Source organism: Podarcis pityusensis (genome assembly GCF_964106645.2).
Source record: "Podarcis pityusensis genome assembly, chromosome: 3".
Taxonomy (NCBI): Eukaryota; Metazoa; Chordata; class Lepidosauria; order Squamata; family Lacertidae; genus Podarcis; species Podarcis pityusensis.
The window spans coordinates 108207536-108227740 of NC_138026.1; the positions used below are offsets into that span (position 1 = coordinate 108207536).

A 20205-nucleotide genomic window follows, 5' to 3' on the forward strand; every position below is an offset into this window, starting at 1 on the left:
TCTCCCCACCCCCTGCCCTCCCCCAGCACCAAGAATTCATGACCTTTTACAAAGAAAGAAAATAGATCTAATTCCAAATTTGACAACCTCCTATAATTAACAGGGGGCAAACTATACATCATTATCTGTGGTTTTGCAATTGTTATGTTTCCGCTGGTGATCTTTAAATCTTAACATTGCATAAGGGGGAAGCTTGGCATTTGAGTGGGGGGTGGGGGCCTGCCAAGCGGGTATGCTATTTTTCTGCATGGGAGGGAAGATATGGGAAAACAGTGGTGTGTGGATGAGGGAGAGATTTCTGAGCAGACAAAAGGGAAGAAAGGAAGAGGTTAGGCAGGACCTTCTCTCTGCTGAGCTGCTCTCCCAACCCGAGGTTCCTTGCTTGCTGGTTTGCATTACAATAAGTCCACAGGTAAGAAGAATCAGAGCACTGTGATGGATTGGGTCAGTGCATCTGGCTGCTAACCAGAAGGTTGGTGGTTCGAGCCCCCTGACCACCAGGGACGATGGACTCGTAATCTGGTGAACCGGGTTCGCGTCTCTGCTCCTCCACATGCAGCTGCTGGGTGACCTTGGGCTAGTCACACTTCTTTGAAGTCTCTCAGCCCCACTCACCTCACAGAGTGTTTGTTGTGGGGGAGGAAGGGAAAGGAGAATGTTAGCTGCTTTGAGACTTCTTCGGGTAGTGATAAAGCGGGATATCAAATCCAAATTCCTCCTCCTCCTCCTCCTCCTCCTCCTCCTCCTCCTCCTCCTCCTCTTCCCTTCCAACTCTACAATTGTACAATTCTATGATTCTATACACTCAGCACTTATTTGTGTGCGCAAGGATTTCTGTTTGTGCAACAGAACTTACATGCCCTTCAAATGCAACCCCCCCAATGCAAAAAAGATCGTGTAATTCCAGCTCCCCCTTTCCTCACAGGACTGTACTCTAGAAGAAATATATCAGCACATGCAAACACACAAACAGAGTTTGCCAGCAAGGGGGCGAGAGAATCAGTTGCAGAACCAATGCAGACACATCTCCACCGTTCACCGTTACAAGTTTCAAATTAGTGTGCTACGAGTAGCCCCCGGGGGACTATAACTGATCTAACATTTATCTGTAATTGAAATGCGGAAATGCAAAAAAAAAAAGAAGAAGAAAAAAAAGCACTATCTCAGCTGTCTTTAAATTTACTGACTCTAACACAACTGTGAAATGCTTTTCCTTTAAGTATTTGGCACAATCTAATGGGAGAAAAGTAAACACAGAGACAGAAAGTAGAAAAATGAGAAGTTGCAGGTGCTTCAGGTAAAATTAGAAAAGAGATATTTTTCTTTTTCTTTCTTTGGGGGGGGGAGAGGAAATCAATTTTGGGTAACTGCAGTGGTGGCATAAGAAGCCAAGAAGAGACATCCTGGATCAGAGCAAAGGACAATCTAGTCCAACGTTGTGTTCTTGTAGTGGCTAAACAGGTGCCTATGGGAAGCCTGCAAGCACAATCAGCCTCCATGGATGACTCCTATTTGTCTATAATAATAATAATAAATTTTTATTTATACCTCGCCCGGGCTCAGGGTGGCTAACAACAAATTTAGTACACTTAATTGATGCAACAAAAAACAGCACAAAATACAATATAAAACGTGAATACCAATAAATTCAAAAATCAAAAATCAATTTTGGGGGGGGAATCCATCCAATAAACATTAGATGATCACCAGGGCTAGCTGGCTAAATTAGTCCTATTTGAGCCAGCATGGAGACCAGGGGAGAATTAGCTGTGGTAACCCAGAGCGGGTAATCTTCATAAAAAGGGAAAGGGGAGGGAAGGAAGGGGAATAAAAGATCAGGCTAAATTCAAATTGAAAAACAGGTGGAATAGCTCTGTCTCACAGGCCTGACAGAAGGAGGTTAAACCCTGAAGGGCCCTAGTCTCATGGGACAGAGCATCCCACCAGGTCGGAGCCATCACTGAGAAGGCCCTGGCCCTGGAGGGGGATAATCTGTCTTCCTTAGGGCCTGGGACCTCTAAACTATGGTTATTCATGGACCTTAAGGTCCTCTGCGGGGCATACCAGGAGAGGCGGTCCCGTAAATATGAGGGCCCTAAGCCATATAATGCTTTTATTCTGTGAATTGATTTTATTCTGTGAACCACCTTGAGACCCACTGGTATAGGGCAGTATGTAAATTCAATAAATAACAGTAAAAATAATAATGTCTGATTGTAACCTTATTCACTGAGGAAAAAATGGCATTTCGTGTAATTCTCTCATGTGACCAAAAAGTAGCACCAATATGAGTGCTTTTTTTATTATGTTGATGTCGAATGTTTGAAGCTTCCGGACAGTTAAAAGAAAGCACTTCTTTATGCAGTGCATGAAATTAAACTGTGGAACTCACACCCACAGGAGACAGTGATGGCTGCAAACCAGTTTGGATGGCTTTAAAGTACTGTTTTATGGGGACAGGGGGCAGGCTGGTGTGGAGGACTCCCTGGTCCTGAATGGGGCAACTGTGCCCCTGAAGGACCAGGTGCGCAGCCTGGGAGTCATTTTGGACTCACAGCTGTCCATGGAGGCGCAGGTCAATTCTGTATCTAGGACAGCTGTCTACCAGCTCCATCTGATAAGCAGGCAAAGACTCTACCTGCCCGCTGACTGTCTTGCCAGAGTGGTGCATGCTCTGGTTATCTCCCATTTGGACTCCCATGCGCTCTACATGGGGCTACCTTTGAAGGTGACCCGGAAACTACAACTAATCCAGAATGCGGCAGCTAGACGGCAGCCGCCGAGACCACAATAACACCGGTCTTGAAAGACCTACATTGGCTCCCAGTACATTTCCGAGCACAATTCAAAGTGTTGGTGCTGACCTTTAATAGCCCTAAACAGCCTCCGTCCTGTATACCTGAAGGTGCATCTCCACCCCCATCGTTCTGCTCGGACACTGAGGTCCAGCGCTGAGGGCCTTCTGGCAGTTCCCTCACTGCGAGAAGCAAAGCTACAGGGAACCAGGCAGAGGGCCTTCTTGGTAGTGGCACCCGCCCTGTGGAATGCCCTCCCATCAGATGTCTAAGAGATAAACAACTACCTGACATTTAGAAGACATCTGAAGGCTGCCTTGTTCAGGGAAGTTTTTAATGTGTGACATTTTAATGTATTTTTAATCTTTGTTGGAAGCCTCCCAGAGTGGCTGGGGAAACCCAGCCAGATGGGCAGGGTATAAATAATAAATAATAAATTATTATTATTATTATTATTATTATTATTATTATTAAAAGAAGATTGAACCAAATTCAGGGAGAATAAGATGATGCTCTGCCTCTGTGGTTGGAGGCAGCGATGCCTCTGAATAGCATTTCTGAGAGCCGCAGGAGGGGAGAGGGCTCTTGCACTCAAATGTTGCTTGTGGGGTTCCTACAGGCATCTGGTTGGCCGCGGTGAGAACAGGATGCTGGGCCAGATGGGCCTTGGGCCTGATCCCGCAAGCTCTTCTTATGCTACGTCGTCGTTTCATTTCTATTCCCCTCAGAGCCAAAATGGCCGGAGTGGTTTTAACAATCAATGCCTCTTTGCAGAGAACTCTGCAACTCTAGCTCTGTGAAGAGGTCTCCTAGCAACTCTCAAAAACCTTAACAATCTAGTTCCCATGATGCTTTGGGGGAAGCCACGGCTGTTAAAGTGGTATAGCACTGTTTTAAATGTAAGGTGCGGTTATGACAGGTCTGTGGATCCTCTTTGACCTGGAGGGCAATGGGAACAGTGACTGGGATGTACAGTGGTGCCTCTCAAGACGAAATTAATTCGTTCTGCGAGTTTTTTCGTCTTGCGAATTTTTCGTCTTGCGAAGCACGGTTTTAACGGTATTAGCGGTTTCAAGAAAAAGGAAACAAACTCGCAAGACGTTTTCGTCTCGCGAAGCAAGCCCATAGGGAAATTCGTCTTGCGAAGCAACTCAAAAAACGAAAAACTCTTTCGTCTTGCGAGTTTTTCGTTTTGCGAGGCATTCGTCTTGCGAGGTACCACTGTAGCTAATGCGCTAGTCCTCACTGTCCCGACATTTCCTTTATGGTCAAGTTTAGGGGTGCCCAACATGGCATCCTCCAGATGTTGCTGTACTACAACTTCCATCATTCCTGACTATTAGCCATGCTGACTGGGACTGATGGGTGTTGGGAGTCCCACAACAGAGCAGCACACTGGCTATACCTGCTGAAGGTGCCTTCATTACATATCTTTAGGCACCTGGTGAAAACGTTTCTCTTCAGCCAGGCATTTGGCTGGTTCACATCCTATGGCCTTTTAAATGTGTTTCTCTCTGTGTGTGGGTGTCCACTGGTTATTTTGGCTTTTGTTTTAGCGTGTATTTCGAGCTTTCATTCTGTGTTTTTATGTTATGAACCGCCCTGTGATCTTCGGATGAAGGGTGGTATGCAAATTTAATAAATAAAAGGAAAAATAAGTACAGTGCCTAAAGAGGGCTTCTCCACTCATTTCCCACTAAGTGTGTGATAATGGCTTCAAAGAAAACAATGCTGAAAGTGGAGAATTCTGCTTGCAGAGGCGTTTTCTATTTGTGTTTTCCACAGCTGTTTGTTCCCCTTTTTTGCCACATTTCTGGAACTTTCGTTTCAATCACCTTCCATGAAGTACATCGAGTCCTTGTTCCCTTACCCATTGGAGACATGAACTCCAGAATCTCTGTGTTTGAGATTACTGATAAGTTTCTGCTTTTGCAAAACCAACCGATGTTGTTGTTGTTGTTGTTCAGCTTTACCCCAGTTAATGCTTTCATACTGAGCAGGAGGGCGTCTATTCTTTATAACTAGGGAAGGATGGGTTGAGCTGTTTCTGGCTTGTGGCAGATTTGCACGCACTCATTCATAAGTCTGCTCCATCTCATTCAAAGGAACCACACAGGAGAAGAGGAAGCTGTCTTTTGCTGAGCCAGGCCATTGGTCTTTCTGGAACAGCAATATCCACATATTGTTATGGCTTTCCAGGATTTCAGACAAGGCTTTCTCACAGCCTTACCAGGAGGTGGCAAGGACCTTGTGCATGCAAAGCAGATGTTCAACAACTGAGCTACAGCTGAACATACAGAAAGTCTCATTTTGGGGGTATGCATTCTATCCTAAAAGAGGGGCAGCAGAAACTACAGCTCTCCAGATGTTGAACTCTCAATTCCTATTAGCTCCAGATAGCATGGCCAATGAATGGTCAGGGATAATGGGAGTTGTAATCCAGTAACATCTGGAAGGCTGCCCACACCTGTCTTAAAGCAAGACCTAACCACTGCTTGGGATTTGCCAAAACGATGTCAGCGCTTAAAAAACACACACAGACCCACTGAAATCCTCAAGTGTCCCTATTGAGAATTGCTTTGAAAAACAAAACAACAACAGGAGGAGGACAACAGCAGAGAAATTCAGGACAAAGGAAACAGACCATCAACTTATGGTACTCCCTGCTGCAAGGTGGAGTGATGGCCAATGGCTGTCATGGACCGGCTGGATGCTGAAGAGCGGTGGGAGGCACCAGCTGGGGAACCCCCAAAGAAAGAAGACTCAGAGCCAGGCAACTGGATGATGATGAGTGGTCAGAGGGAGAAGAGAGAGCAGAGGAGGGAGGAGGTGTCAGAAGCTGAAAAAGTAATCGAGGTTAGCGAGCAGGGAGAGGCTGGGGCACAGAGATCTCGAGAATCGGAGGCAGGAGAGGAAGTGGGGCAGGAGACAGAGATGAAGCAGGCTGCTGAAGAAGCCAGGGGGTCGCCCCCTCCTGCTGCAACCAGCTCCCCTCCTGCCTGGTCTCCCAGAATAGGCAGAGAAATGAAGAGGGAAGAGCAAAGAGAGAAAAGACAACAGAGTCTTAGGCTGCTGGGAAAGGAATCAGGGGAGGAGCCTTAGAAAGCTATGGGAAGGTGAGGACCCTCAGTTCTCGCAACTGCTTCATTGGGGCAAGACCTACTGGGGAGAGTTGCTGTGATCAATAGGCCTGCACTGTGTTAATAGCCCCAGACCAGACTGGCTTTGTCCCTGGCCGCAATATAACAGACCCCATCAGGAAACTACTGAACCTGATCGAACACAGAAAGGCAACTAAACTCCCATTGACAATTATGTCCCTAGATATCCTCAAAGCCTTTGATTGCTTAGAGTGGAAATACATATTAGCAGTACTAACTAACATGAAATTTGGCCCCAACTTCCTACAAATCCTCAAGCAAATATACTCCCAAGCCTCAGCAAAATGCAGAGCTAACAATATGGATTCTAATACTATAGCTATCCAAAGAGGCACGAAACAAGGATGCCCACTGTCTCCCTTCTTATTTATCCTGGCTCTGGAAACCTTAGCAATCCGAATCTGAGCAGCCACAGACATCAAGGGAGTGGAAATAAAAGGCAGAACCTATAAATTAGGGCTCTTTGCAGACAACCTAATGGTCACAACACCAGACCCCATAAGCATAGCAACCTCCCTAATCAGAGAACTCAACACATTTGCAATGGTGTCGGGCCTACAGGTAAATTTTACAAAGTCAGAAGCTATGTGCTTCAACAACCCTCCTCACACCCAAAAAGAACTCACTAAGGTCACCAAAATAGGCCTGCACTGTTTGGGATTCTTTGAATAAAGAGTTAACTTCAATGACACGAGTGTTTTTTTAATTGCTGGCCTACTCTTGGCCCCGGCTCCTGACAACAGGTTTAAAAGGGAACTCATGGATGAGAGGTCCAATGGCCGTTGGCCTTGAAAGTACCAAGCACAGAGGCTTTGTGGCACTGACTGAATATCTGGGGACTGGGGGGGGGGCGTGAGGGGCCACATAAGCAGCAAGGAAAGATGATACATCGCTTGATATATCTTTCCAGAATCATCCTAGCTGGCTACTCTTGAAAAGAGGGACTGACTGATTTATCAGAGTTCTACACTGCCCCTTAATTAAACATTTCCAGGGTAATTTACAATACTCCATAAAACAGCAGCCCTCAATAACGCAGTTGACGATCGGCAAGGATTCCCGTTGCTAACTACTGGGGAAAACCACAAATCCTAGCTTTAAAAGAAAGTGAGCGGGCAATTTGGCACAAGATCCCGATGCATAAAATAACATGCTATACTGAAAGGGGGGGGGGAGGTATGGGAAGGAACTTTCGATAAGCTAAAAGACTTGTTAAACCTGTGGTAGAAGTTTATTTGTTTTTTATTGGCGCAATGAAACAAAATGTATGACAAGCTGTTTTGGAGGTAATTTAAGGCAAAATTGAGCTGAGAAAGTTACATTGTAATTGTGCAAATTATGTATAACCATAAACTGTACATAAATGGCGCTAACTATAGCAGCCTCTGGAATATTCACAATGATTTCTAAGTCCCCCCCCCCCGCTCTCCTTTATTTACTCACCAGTTTAAACTATTTTCTTCTTTGTTAACACAAAAATGTCTGCATTTTTTAAAAAATGAAAAAACAAACATACAAACGCATCCATGAAAACTATGTAGCCAGTAGCAGTAAAGGGCAGAGCTAAAAAGAAAACAAGGAGACACCTTTAGTGAATGGCCTGATGGAGTGGAGAAGCTTACCTGACCCCTTGGCAGGTGAGTTGCTGGAGAGGAAGATGGGAGGACAGCATGGTGTCCATGCATGGACCAGCAGGAGAATCAGATTGCCTCCATTGGTGTGTTTGCACTGAGCTGACATCCCGGCCGCCTTGCCCCTCCCACTCTCAGTAAGAAAGCAGCCAATTACCTGCCAGGAGGTCAGGTAAGTGCCTCCGGCCCACCCCATTGTGTGCTATTGCCAGCCACAATGGAGATACAGAATGTCCCCCAGCCAGGCTGGGACTAAGAGCCATTTGGCTTTTCTGCTCATTCATCCATTGCCATTCCGGCTGGCTTCATTAGAGGGAGAGAAGCAAGACAGGAAAGCACTGTCCAATGGCCTGCCTGGGACCACCTGACATTCAGCTCCTCCCCTCTTGTTATGCACTGAGTTGAATAGGATCCAAAATTGAGCAGTCTGATTGGTCCCAGAACAATAGGATTCAGAATGCAGCAGTCTGATTGGTCCACAGGAGCCACCCAATCCAGCTCCAGGTGGAAGTGAATCCGCAACCTGATTGGTCTACAGGTGAATCCCGGAATTAGCCAATCACGTGGGGCCCATTGTGTAAATAATGTATATAAAGCAGACATTCTGGGGGAACCGCCATTCCTCCTCACCACTATGAGCTGAATAAAGAGCATGAAATCCACTCTCGACTCCGAGTATATTTCACCTCTCTAGTGGTGACTGGAGAAAACAGTGAAGAGCTGTGCTTTCTGCTTTGTAAACCATAGTCAGGGTTATTCAGTTTGAAAGATAGGGTGGAAATAAGATCAGGGTCAACTGTTTTGGCCGAGATTTTTCAGCCTCAGAGAGCTACAATTCCCAGAGTGAGTTAACAGTCAATCCTGCTTCCTAGGGAACTCTGGAAATTTCAGCTCTATGAGAGGGAATGGGGTGTCTTGGCAACTATCAGCACCCTTAACAAACTACAGCTCCCAGAATTCTTTAATTCTTTAAAAGAGGAGCTGACCTCCTCTTTTAACCTCTTTTAACCTGCGGCATCTACCTGGCATGCTGAATGTCTCAGATTTAATCCCCAGATCTCCAGGGATTCCCTGCATGTAACCCCAGAGAGATGCTGTCAGTCATTGGAGACAATACATACTGAGCTACATGGACCAATGATCTGACGCGGTAGAGCAGCTTCTTTTGTTCGATCTCATTGCTTTTTTCAACAGTATCAAAACAATATTAAACACTGATTAAATCTGGACCCACAATCGTGGCCAGAATTCACAGATAGCAAAATTGCGTTCTCCAAAATATTCGCTAAACAATTCTTGAATATATCTGTATTAAGTTCTGTGGCTTGCAAACAAAGTCTTCCGAAGGCGATCCAAAACTCATGTCACCCAGAAACTTCCAGTTTCAAGTGTTCAACTTCGCATGCTTGATTTACAGACTTTTCGGCAAATATTTGGAATATTTTAGTGAGGCCTTGGTTGGTAAGTAGGTATGCATTGGTGAATCAGACTTGTGCGGAATTCAGTTAAACAAAACTTATCCATGTCTGTATTTTATGTCTGAAAGAACTGGAGGCAGAAACAATTGAACAAAGCTGCTTGTAAAAAATGGTTCATTTCAATCTTTCAGTACACAACTCGCTTTAAGGATGTAATTATGGTTTATGTAACCCATCTCCTTTACTCTTGATGAGAATAAAGTTTGGGGGTTTGTGAAAGAAAAGGATGTACCATCAACAAGACAGCAGATTTTTGAGGACAGTTACCCCGAGATAAAACTTGGCAAGCAAAACAATTAACGCCGGAGACAATCCATTCAAACTTTTTGTTTAGGCGTCTCAGCTTTTCTGTCTAGACTCAATAGCTGCTGGAATCTTTATGCTGCAACCTTGATAGCTTGTGAAATTCATAAGATTATTTCAGATGAAGGAGGGCAAGGAACTCATTTAACCTCAACTGGGATCTCTTCTAACCAGTGCTGTTTTTCTAGGAGAAGAGGTTCACCATGAACTTCCCCCTTGTTCTTTGAGAATGACAATGACCGCTTCCCGCATAAAACGGGGGGCGCCCTTTGCGTGGGCGCGCGCAGCCCCTAGATCTGGAGCGGCTCCAACAGCATAGGCTTGGTTTGCCTTCCCTCAGGTGGGATACCTGGAGGTCTCCGCCTACCTCAGTCAGTTGTCCAATCCCACCTGGGGGAAGCGTTGCCAAGGAGACCAGGCCAGGTAGGGGAGGCATTACCTGCCCACACAATAGAGGGAGGATCTTACCTGGGAATCCTCACTTGGCTCCAGAGCTTCTCCCACCCTACCCACCCTCAGTTAATGTCTTATTTGCAGGTTAACTTTTCTTCACAGGTTTTGCAGGTTAACTTTTCTTCGCAGGTATGTGGGCGCTGCTACGTCAAGGTCGCTGTTAAAGGGCCGGAAAGGAATTTCCCTGCATTGGCAGGTTTCGCCTTTCCCGTAGCAAAACGTCACAACTTTGGCGGTATCAGGCCTTGGGCGGAATCCTTTAGTCTATCTTCCTCTTTGCAGTGGCGATACCAGGGTTCCCCGTTAAAGGGGTTTCTGAAGGGAGCCTCTGACCGTACGCCGAAAGGTCGTCATTGCTCTCCCCTGCGGCGGCGACGTAACGGGGGCGGCTATCTCTGCTTGAACATATGTTCTCCAGAGCCGGCCCATCCCCCCCCCCCACACACTGGATAACCCTGATGCTCCCTAGGTCCCCGGCTGGGGACTGGGGAGGGAGAACGCCCAATGCCTGAGCCAAGGTCTACCCACATTCGAAATTTAATAAAGTTGTGGCCAATTTAATCCCATAGCATGTTGTCTTGAGTCATTAGTCCACATGATGGGGGGGGGGCACCCGGGATCTGGGGGACTCCACCTGTCCACGCAATGGTGCCCGCCTGAGAGGTGCTGGAGCTGAGCTCCGGTGAGCTCTGGCTGAAAAATATCTCTCTCTCTGCTTCTAACTTCAATAAAGATACCATGGCCCGAGCCAGACTTACCCATGTAAAACTTGCATAACATTTTCTTCAATCATTGCCAGTCAAAGAAAAGGAATGGCATGGCATGTGCAGGGACAAGGGTGATGGGTGGGTGGGAGGAAACAACTTGCTTCATGGATCATGGAAGATACACATAGCGTTACGATGATCTCATGGAGGATGAGGGGAATGAGGGGTTAAATTTTGCTTAATTCAATTTCCTGCATGGAGATCAGTTGTGTACATGTAGGAAATTACACGTATTCTTCTTGGAAGCTAAGCAGGGTCTGTCCTGGTCAATACATGGATGGGACACCTGATCGGCAATTCTTAAGTTATTTATTTGGATTTTTCTCCCATCGCTCCTCTCAAGAAGCTATGATCTTTGCAGCCCCTTTTCCATTCTAACTTCACAACAACCCTTCAAGGTTGGCTAGCATAAGTGTGAATGGCCTACAGTCACTTAGTAAGCTTTCTGGCTGAACAGGTGCTTTCAACCAGCTCTGTCTAAATTTGTTGTATTTTTTTTTTTTATTGGTAAGTTGTACCTTTACCTTTACCTTTTAGAATTTCTGAAGCACCCACCTAGCAATCACCAGCATGACATTTCACAATGTTCGGCATGGTGAGGTGGTTAAAGTGTCTAACTAGGACTGGGAAGTAAAAGGTAAAGGTAAAGGGACCCCTGACCATTAGGTCCAGTTGCGGACGACTCTGGGGTTGCGGTGTTCATCTCGCTTTACTGGCCGAGGGAGCCGGCGTACAGCTTCCGGGTCATGTGGCCAGCATGACTAAGCCGCTTCTGGCGAACCAGAGCAGCGCATGGAAACGCCGTTTACCTTCGTGCTGGAGTGGTACCTATTTATCTACTTGCACTGGTGTGCTTTCGAACTGCTAGATTGGCAGGAGCAGGGACCGAGCAACGGGAGCTCATCCCGTCGCAGGAATTCAAACCGCCAACCTTCTGATCGGCAAGTCCTAGGCTCTGTGGTTTAACCCACAGCGCCACCCACATCCCTAGGACTGGGAAGACCAGGGCTCAAATCCCCATTGTGCCTGAAATCTAGCTGAGTGACATTGGACCAGTCACCAGCTGTCGGGTTAACCTTTCTCACAGGATTGTTATGAAAATAATGTGGAGTTGGGAAGGACTACTTTCAGCAGACTGAGTCCCTTGGAGAAATGGTGGGATGAAACTGTTAGAAGAACATAATAACCAGAAATGTCTCGACGGGTGAGGTAAAGCCACAATGCTAGCTTCCTAACAGGAAGGAGAAGGGCAGGGGCAAAGGGGCGGCGGGGGGGGCATTTAAAGTGGTGCAAATTTAATGGAACCAAACTGGCTCCACTAGGAGATTTTCGCTGCACGAACGTCTCTGCCACCTCTCTCCAGGTAAGCAACAGGTGACATGCCTGCTGGGAAGCTTTTGAAGTGGGTCGACCCCAGCTGGCAAACCACTTCTGATAATGGCAAGTTCTCCGTCTTTCAGAAGAAGGCATTGTCCCAAAAATTATAAAAGCCGAACAAAAGTTTTTTGCTCAATATTTTGGCACAGGAACACTTCGCCTATTAGGGGGTTGATTAATGGCCGCTTTTTTATCTCTTTCCTGCTTCCATCTGCCTTTCTTCCAATTTTGGATTGTTGAGTGATTAGTTTCAGAGAGGAACAGATGAGAGGAACAGATGAGAAGAACAAATGTTACCAAAAGAGGGGAGGGGGAGTTGCCATTGAAATTTAGCCTAAAACACAATTGGAAGCAACTCTGGAGGTTCCTCTTTAGGTGAAGAATCTAAAGAGTTTTAGAAGATAATTACAACTGAAATCTCTTCAAAGATGGGTGGTGATTCTGCTTAAGTCTCGATGGGAGGAAGCCATTATGGAGTTGCTGGACTCCAATGCTCCTCTGCCTATGGTCATGGGATATGTAGTCCAACAACATCTGCAGGGCTCCATGCTGGCTACTGGCTTAGCCTCTAACGGTTAGAGGCTAGAGTCTAACCAGATCATGCCTAAGACAAAATGTGAAGTGAATTTGTGGGTCCTTTGTGCAATAGAAAATATGAGAATGTGGTGTGAAATTTTGTGGTCAAATGAAACATAGTTAAGAAGAGGCACTGGGTTCACATGTGATGCCAAGCTACAGATAAACAAGCAAAGGTTCGTAAGCCAACAACAAACCATGACTTCAGATCATGGTATGCTGGCAGTTAACAAACCATAATTAAGCCATTGGGCAACGTTCACACATAGCATGAAGCCATGGTTTAGTAAACTGCGATTTAATAAACAACGGTTTAGTGTTATGTGTGAACTGGGCCAGTACCATTCCTAGGAAGAGTATGTCCATTGAAAAGAGCATTTTGGTGCCATTCCACATGCTATGGGGGCTACGCATTATGTACAGAAATCTCTCCCCTATGTGATAGGCCTTGGAATGCACAGTGACGTAACTTCCTGAGGTTTTTTTTTTTTTTTTTTTGCCAAGTTCTCTCAGTGAAGTGTTAAACCTATATATGGGACGTACTACTTCAGATTTAGCAGATTTGACTGAATGCTGCTGCTTACAGGCATTCCTTCCACATAGAAAATTTGTCTAGCCTTTCCCTGATATGCTAGTTTTCTACATGAGGTCATTTGGGAGGGGGAGGGGATTGAGATGTTAAGATGTGTCCTGCCCCTCCTGCAGTCTAAAGTGGTACAGCCTAGAAACATGTCTACCAAGAAATGCAAGTTCTCTTCAGGCATTCCAAAAAGGGGAAAGTAAACAAGTGAGGAGAACAGCAGGGACAAGCACACCCGTCCACCATCAACATTTCCATCTCCTTCCATCTTGGGGCAGGTGACTGCCTGCAGCTGGGAGCCTCTGGTACCTGTGCAGGTTCTCTGTGCTCCCTTCCCCTTTGCCCCCCCAACAGGTACACTTTCCCAATAATATGAAACACCTTCAAGAAAGTTAATATCGCTGTCTGATCTCCGGAAAATGAACTATTGTCTCTGCCCTTACTTGCAATGGAGAAATAACTTATACAGGAGAAATAATTTTGTCAGATTTCATCTGATCCATGTCTGCTATGTTCTCTCTTTCTTTCAAAACCAACACAAAGGCCAATTCCCAAAGTAGTTTAACAGCTGTTCCTTCACCCCAGGGGACTCTGGGAGGAGAATAGAGGACTCTCAGCACCCTTAACAAACCACACTTCCCAGGAGAGAAGCTATGACTGTTAAAGTGGCATAAGAGTGCTTTAAATGCATTGTGTGGCCACATAGAAATTCCGTAAATTATACCTTTGTTGCGCATAACAGCATTGAGGTTTGCTGCTGAAAACAAATTTTGCTGAGATCTTATGCCTGAGGAAGAATCTGCACATGCTCTTTGCTCTTTCCCTTAGAAAGACCCCGATAACCCTTCCTCATTTAACCAGCTTGACATGTGCAACAATGCTTTGCAATGATGCTTAAGTGATGTGGTCTACTAAGGCACAAATGGGGAAACTGTGACCTTCCAGATCTCAGACTCCAGCTCACATTGGCCTCAGCCAGCATGGGCAAAGTTCAGGGACGATGGGAGCTGTAGTCCAGGAATATCTTGGAGGACCACAGGTTCCCTGTTCTTGGCGTCACCTCCTCTCAAACCTTCATGGATACAGGGACAATTGTAGAGCCCCTTACTGGACCAAATCCTTGCTATGTATCTTTGGTGCATAGGGTGAGAATCTGCCATTTGTACTTCAGCAAGAAGAAACCCCACAATTTTATTCCAGCAAGGACACCGTTAAGTATTGGTAGTAATCTCTGTGTTACAGAGCTGCCGAAACATCTGATAAAGAACACTGCCTGTGTCAGTCCCCGAGAAATAAATGGGAACTTCAAGAAACTGCCTTGTAATTGAGAAATCCAACAGTGAGCTGTCTTCATTTATTCTCATTAGAGCTTCTTGTTCCATTTCATCCCATAAGGACCATTTGCTTTCCCCACTTTTTCAAAATTTAAAAGAAAACCATCCTTATCTAGGACTCCCCCTCACGCGCCCCCTCCCCCCTTCACTTTTAGGAAACTCCGCAAAGTACTGTGTGATCAGGATGCAAACCACCAACTTTGCAAAGGAAAAAACGTCTCGGCAGAGAAGATAGGAGTTAGTTGCTACAACGCTCCGGTTGAAAAGGTTGCCATATTTTCCCCGGATAAGTTGTGCTGCTTTTCAGCAGACGGACTTTTGCTTTGTTCAGTTTCAGCTGTGTTCAAGCAAGGTTTTTTGTTTTGGAGAAAACGCCAAGCGCTTAATATCATAAATTACTTTGGAAACCCCCACTGCTGTGGGAAACTCCGACTGAAACTTTTTTGCGCAGGCAACTTATCTCTCTCCAACGCTTGCAAACCTCCTTTGAGGAGGGTTGCCGTGGTCCCAGAAGAACCAGTGATCCCTCCCTCTGAAAATCCTCCGGAAAGAGTGAACCCAATTTATCAAAGGAGGAGATAATCTCCAGAGACCAAAGCAAAAGTCTGCTGTAGAGTTCTTTTGGTTGCCCAATTTACTCACAGTTCTGTGGCGTTCCTGGGGATGTCCTGCGGCACTTGGGTCACCTTGCTATCCTGGCAGGTGAACATCAAGTTGTCCAAGAACTGACAGGTGGGATGCCCGGAGCCAGACCCCAAGAGGAGAAGCAGGCAGAAGCAGGCAGAAGGGAACAGAGCCATGCTTGCCTCTGCAATGCCCTCTCTCCCGGCCACTGAAAGAGAAGCTCCTCCTGCCTCACTCCTTCCACCGAGGCACCGCCTTAATGGGCAGTGGTGAGTCATGCAACACTCAAGGAAGGTCTTCTGCACGTCAGGGGTGGGCCAGAAGGTAGATCTGCAGTCAATACGAGTGATTTGCAGCAAGGTTTACTCCCTCCCCAATTGTTTGAGTAAACAGCAACATAACATCAGGGAAGGGCTGTAGTTCAGTGGCAAAGCACATAGGTGGACTGATTGATTGGCTGATTGTATTTACTGTACTTTTCCATGTATAAGACGATTTTTTAATTAAAAAATAATGTAAAAGAATTGGGGTTGTCTTATACACAGATAGTTCAGAGACGGGCAAGCAGGAGATTGTCAATGACGATTGGGTGGGTGATTGGTGGCTGTGTCAAGGGCTGGTGTCGGTTGGCTGTTGCTTTGTCAATTGGGTGGGTGATTGGTGGCTGTGTGAAGGCCTGCTGTTGATTGGCTGCCGCTGCAGCAATTGGGTGTGATTGGGAGATGGTTGGTGGCTTTGGTGACATGTGCGATTTGCAGTGTCAGTCAGGAGGCTGAGTGGTTTTTGGCAATTGCCCCCCCCCAAAAGCTCAACAACTCTGGGCAATCTCCCCCCATTATCTTAATTTGGGGTCCCCCAAAATAGGGGTTGTCTTATACACGGAAAAATACAGTATATGCTGCTTTTCATTCAAATGAATTTCAAGAAGGCTTACAACCAATAAATAACCATAACATAATAAAACACAATAGCACATCACAAATACATCATATAAAATAATTAACAAATTACCAATAAAACAGTTGCAATTAAAAAAACCACTTAACAAAACAGCAACTAAAAAATAAGCTAAACCTCACAATTACGGCAAGTCATATGATTAACAAATCAATGCGGCATCTAGAATCTAAAAAACGATATTAAAAACTTTAACAAAATAGCAACTAAAAATATAAGCTAAGCACTAAGTCCGTTCACACCATCTCTGCACCCCCATGACTCATACCCTCTCTCCTTTAAAACAAAGCTACACAGCAAACCAACAAGACAATCAATACTAATTGAAATAAAAAGCATTACATTTATACTGAAACTAAACTAAGACCCAGCCCCATCAAACATCCATCCCACCCTCAAAAAACCAAAAAACCAAAAACAACATTTAAAACACCACAGATGAACAAGTATTTTGAACATTTAAAAACATTTTAAAACATTTTTGACATGCTCAGAGTGAGTGTGGGCCCTGTCCCTTAGGCCAGGTGGAAATAGGCCTTGAATCAGGGAGCGGTCTTCCTTCCACACTCACAACAGCAGTGTGGACCAGGGGTCTGACTTTGTATGTGGCATCTGACAAAGGTTGCTAACAAGGCAGGGAATCTCAGTTCGCTTCTACTGGGGGAAATAGTTGCCGTGGCTCAGAAGGTGTCATGAGGTGGAGAGCAAGGAAAAAACAGTCCCACAGGGATGGCTCACTCATTAGAGAGGGAGACTCGTAACCCCAGGGTCTTGGGTTTGAACCCCATGCTGGGCAGAAGATTCCTGCATTGTAGAGGGTTGAACTAAATGATCTTTGTGGCCCCTTCCCACTCTGTTATTCTAGGATCTTACTGCAAACCTACTTATTTCACACTTCCCCAATCAATGTGCAAACTCAAAGTTTTCATTTGAAAATTGCACTTCTCCACCAAACCTTGCAATGCATTTTCCAAGCCAAAGAAAAAAGTGCACCAAGGTTCGTATGCTAGTGAAAATATTTTTTTTAATGCATTATATTAGGAGAAATTTCTTGCAAGAAGGTGCGCATGGTGCAAAACTGCTCATAGAAATGTGTTTATTCAAAGAAACGTGCACTAAAATGCTGGCAGATTTTCATGAGTACTTTAAAAAAACAACTTGATCTGATGAACTGAATGTAGGATTGGGAAACCGAGAAACTGAGAGAAACCAAAAGTGATAGTTATGTCCCTCAGAGGCATCCAGTTATTTCATGTTTTCTGCACCTGCCTCTGGTTGGTAGACCTTGGGATGCTTGTAGATATCAGAGTTTGCCTGCCCTTCTCTGTATGGCCTGTCAGGGTCTCGGGGAAGGTGGGTGATGATTTTTTTGCTCATAATAATACTACAGTTGTACCTTGGATTGTGAAGCCTTAGTACTCAGACATTTTGGCTCCTGAACGCCACGAAGTGTTCTAGTTTGCGAACGTTCTTTGGAACCCAAATGTCCGCTGGGGCTTCCACAGCTTCCGATTGGCCGCAGGAGCTTCCTGCAGCCAATCAGAATGCATGCTGTGGTTTCCAAATGTTTTGGAAGTCAAATGGACTTCTGGAACAGATTCCGTTCGATTTCCAAGGTTCGACTGTATATGGTACTTTTTCATTTTACTTTTACTTTCAGTTTCACCGATGTTCAGAGTCTGTGGATGTTTGGAGTAGAGGAACCTTGACATTCTGCTTGTATGTGCTCAGGGTGCTCTTGCTTGTTGGATATTAAATTCGTCCCTGAAATTTAGGGTGCTTGAGAACTGCTTGCTTTATAGCATCCTAGAATTGTTGAGTTGGAAGGGACCTTGAGGATCATCTAGCCAAGGGGTAGTCAGCCTTTTTATACTTTGTTGTTTAGTCATTTAGTTGTGTCTGACTCTTCGTGACTCCATGGACCAGAGCACGCCAGGCACTCCTGTCTTCCACTGCCTCCGGCAGCTTGGTCAAACTCATAGCTTCGAGAACGCTGTCCAACCATCTCGTCCTCTGTCGTCCCCTTCTCCTTGTGCCCTCCATCTTTCCCAACATCAGGGTCTTTTCCAGGGAGTCTTCTCTTCTCATGAGGTGGCCAAAGTATTGGAGCCTCAGCTTCAGGATCTGTCCTTCCAGTGAGCACTCATGGCTGATTTCCTTCAGAATGGATAGGTTTGATCTTCTTGCAGTCCATGGGACTCTTAAGAGTCTCCTCCAGCACCATAATTCAAAAGCATCAATTCTTCGGCGATCAGCCTTCTTTATGGTCCAGCTCTCACTTCCATACATCACTACTGGGAAAACCATAGCTTTAACTATACGGACCTTTGTCGGCAATAAGATGTCTCTGCTTTTTAAGATGCTGTCTACGTTTGTCACTGCTTTTCTCCCAAGAAGCAGGCATCTTTTAATTTTGTCACTGCTGTCACCATCTGCAGTGATCATGGAGCCCAAGAAAGTAAAATATCTCACTGCCTCCATTTCTTCCCTTTCTATTTGCCAGGAGGTGATGGGCCCAGTGGCCATGATCTTGGTTTTTTTGATGTTGAGCTTCAGACCATATTTTGCGCTCTCTTCTTTCACCCTCATTAAGAGGTTCTTTAATTCCTCCTCACGAAATTTTTATACTTACCGCCCACGAATGCATTGATGGCAAAATCTCCTTACCACCCACCAGTGCTCGATGGCAGGAGGATTCAGCTTGTGCTGTAGAACCCCCTACTGCCCACGTAGAATCCTGAAATGTCCACTAGTGGGCAGTAGGGACCAGGTTAACACCCCCCCCAATCTAGCCCAACCCCCTCCAATGCAGGAGTATGAAGCTGTCTGATATGAGAATCGAACCCTCAATCTTGGCATTATCAGCACCACACTCTAACCAGCTGAGCTATCTATGAGATCTGACCTCAAAAACTGGTCAATCTTATTGTTAGGTTAGTCTCCACCAACCTTGCAAATGTTTTAGACTTCAACTCCCACCATCCTGGACCATTGGTCATGCTGGCTGGGTGCATGGGGGAGGGGCCAGAAATCTGGGAAATTCTGGGTTGGAGTCTTCAAGGTCTCAGGCTGAAGACATTTTTCTTCTTGCTTGCTCCCATGAAATCCTTTTTAATGGGAGTTGCGTGGCGAGTTCCCGCCTCCCCCGGAAGTAGTAAAGACACAGGAAATGGGCAAAATAGGCCACAACTTTATTGATTAAAGGAATGAGCAGTATTGGCTTAGGCATTGGTCCTATCGACTAGCCGGCTTCAGCCCGATTGCGTGAAGACCGGCAAGGGTTAACCACCAGTAAAGGGAGTCCTGCTGAGGCACGTAAACTAGGAGCTCCTCTGGGGTTACCACTCGGGGGCGTGCCTTAGGCCCACACCTCCATAGGCTTCGGACAGGGCAACGTCCCCGGAGTCCTTTATCGGACTACCCTTTGCTTTGGGGGGAGGTGATGGCATTTCCTCCCCCCCTCACATACCCTTAACCCTTCCTTACCAATGCTTAATCGCCAATGCCAAAGAGTTGTGACGAGTTGCTACGAGGTAGGCGAAAAACCAAGAGGGCCAATGCCAATTGGGAAAAATTCCTACCAGGCACCTTGCAGCGACCGACCAATGTCCATAGCAATGTCAAGAGCCTACCTAAAGGGAGGGAGGCTGGGAAACTGAATCAGCTGGCACAACGAAAGAGGGCGAGCCCCAGCTGTGCCGGCCCTAAATAGTGTGGGCCACGCCTCCCCAGCCACCTGATTGGCTGACTGGGTGGACGACGTGGTTGGGATTCCCCCCAGTCTCGCAGGGGCTGGAGACAGCGCCCCCACCCGTGGGCTGGGCGTCAAGCCCGCAACCCCACCTCCTCCCAAGCTCAGAAGTGGCTATGCCAGGATTTCCAAGCCCATTGTCGTACGCCAATTTAGGCCTCAAGAAACACCGCTTCAGAGAGAAGTGGGGTGTGCATGTGTTCATATGACCGGATGCTCTTCTACACAAAAAGGTTTTCAAAAATCCACGCAGGTAGAAAACTAGCACTTCAAGGAGTGAGCTCAAGTTGAACTCTTCTCCTTGTCACTATTTACAGGGATTTATTTACTTTTTTGTGGGGGTATGGAATAGCATTCCAGTATGTGAGACTCCCCCTCCCTTATTCTGCCACCTGAGGTGGAGCAGCCCAGACGCAGG

The 20205-nt window shown here is 46.0% G+C and overlaps 1 protein-coding gene across 3 annotated transcripts in view; it reads right to left on the reverse strand.

Moving 5' to 3' along the window:
• The window catches only part of FSHR (follicle stimulating hormone receptor), an 88623-nt gene extending 73219 nt beyond the window's left edge, over window positions 1-15404 (reverse strand). For 2 of the 3 annotated variants that reach the window (XR_013984774.1, XM_081000961.1), the window contains exon 1: window positions 15098-15404. Coding sequence is in view for 2 of the 3 variants with exons in the window: in XM_081000961.1 (XP_080857087.1) it covers window positions 15098-15357 (260 nt within the window). In the remaining variant the exon portion in view is untranslated. The remainder of the gene's footprint in view (window positions 1-15097) is intronic. The other variant, XM_081000962.1, reaches the window with a different exon arrangement.
• Between the last annotated feature and the right edge of the window lie 4801 nt (window positions 15405-20205).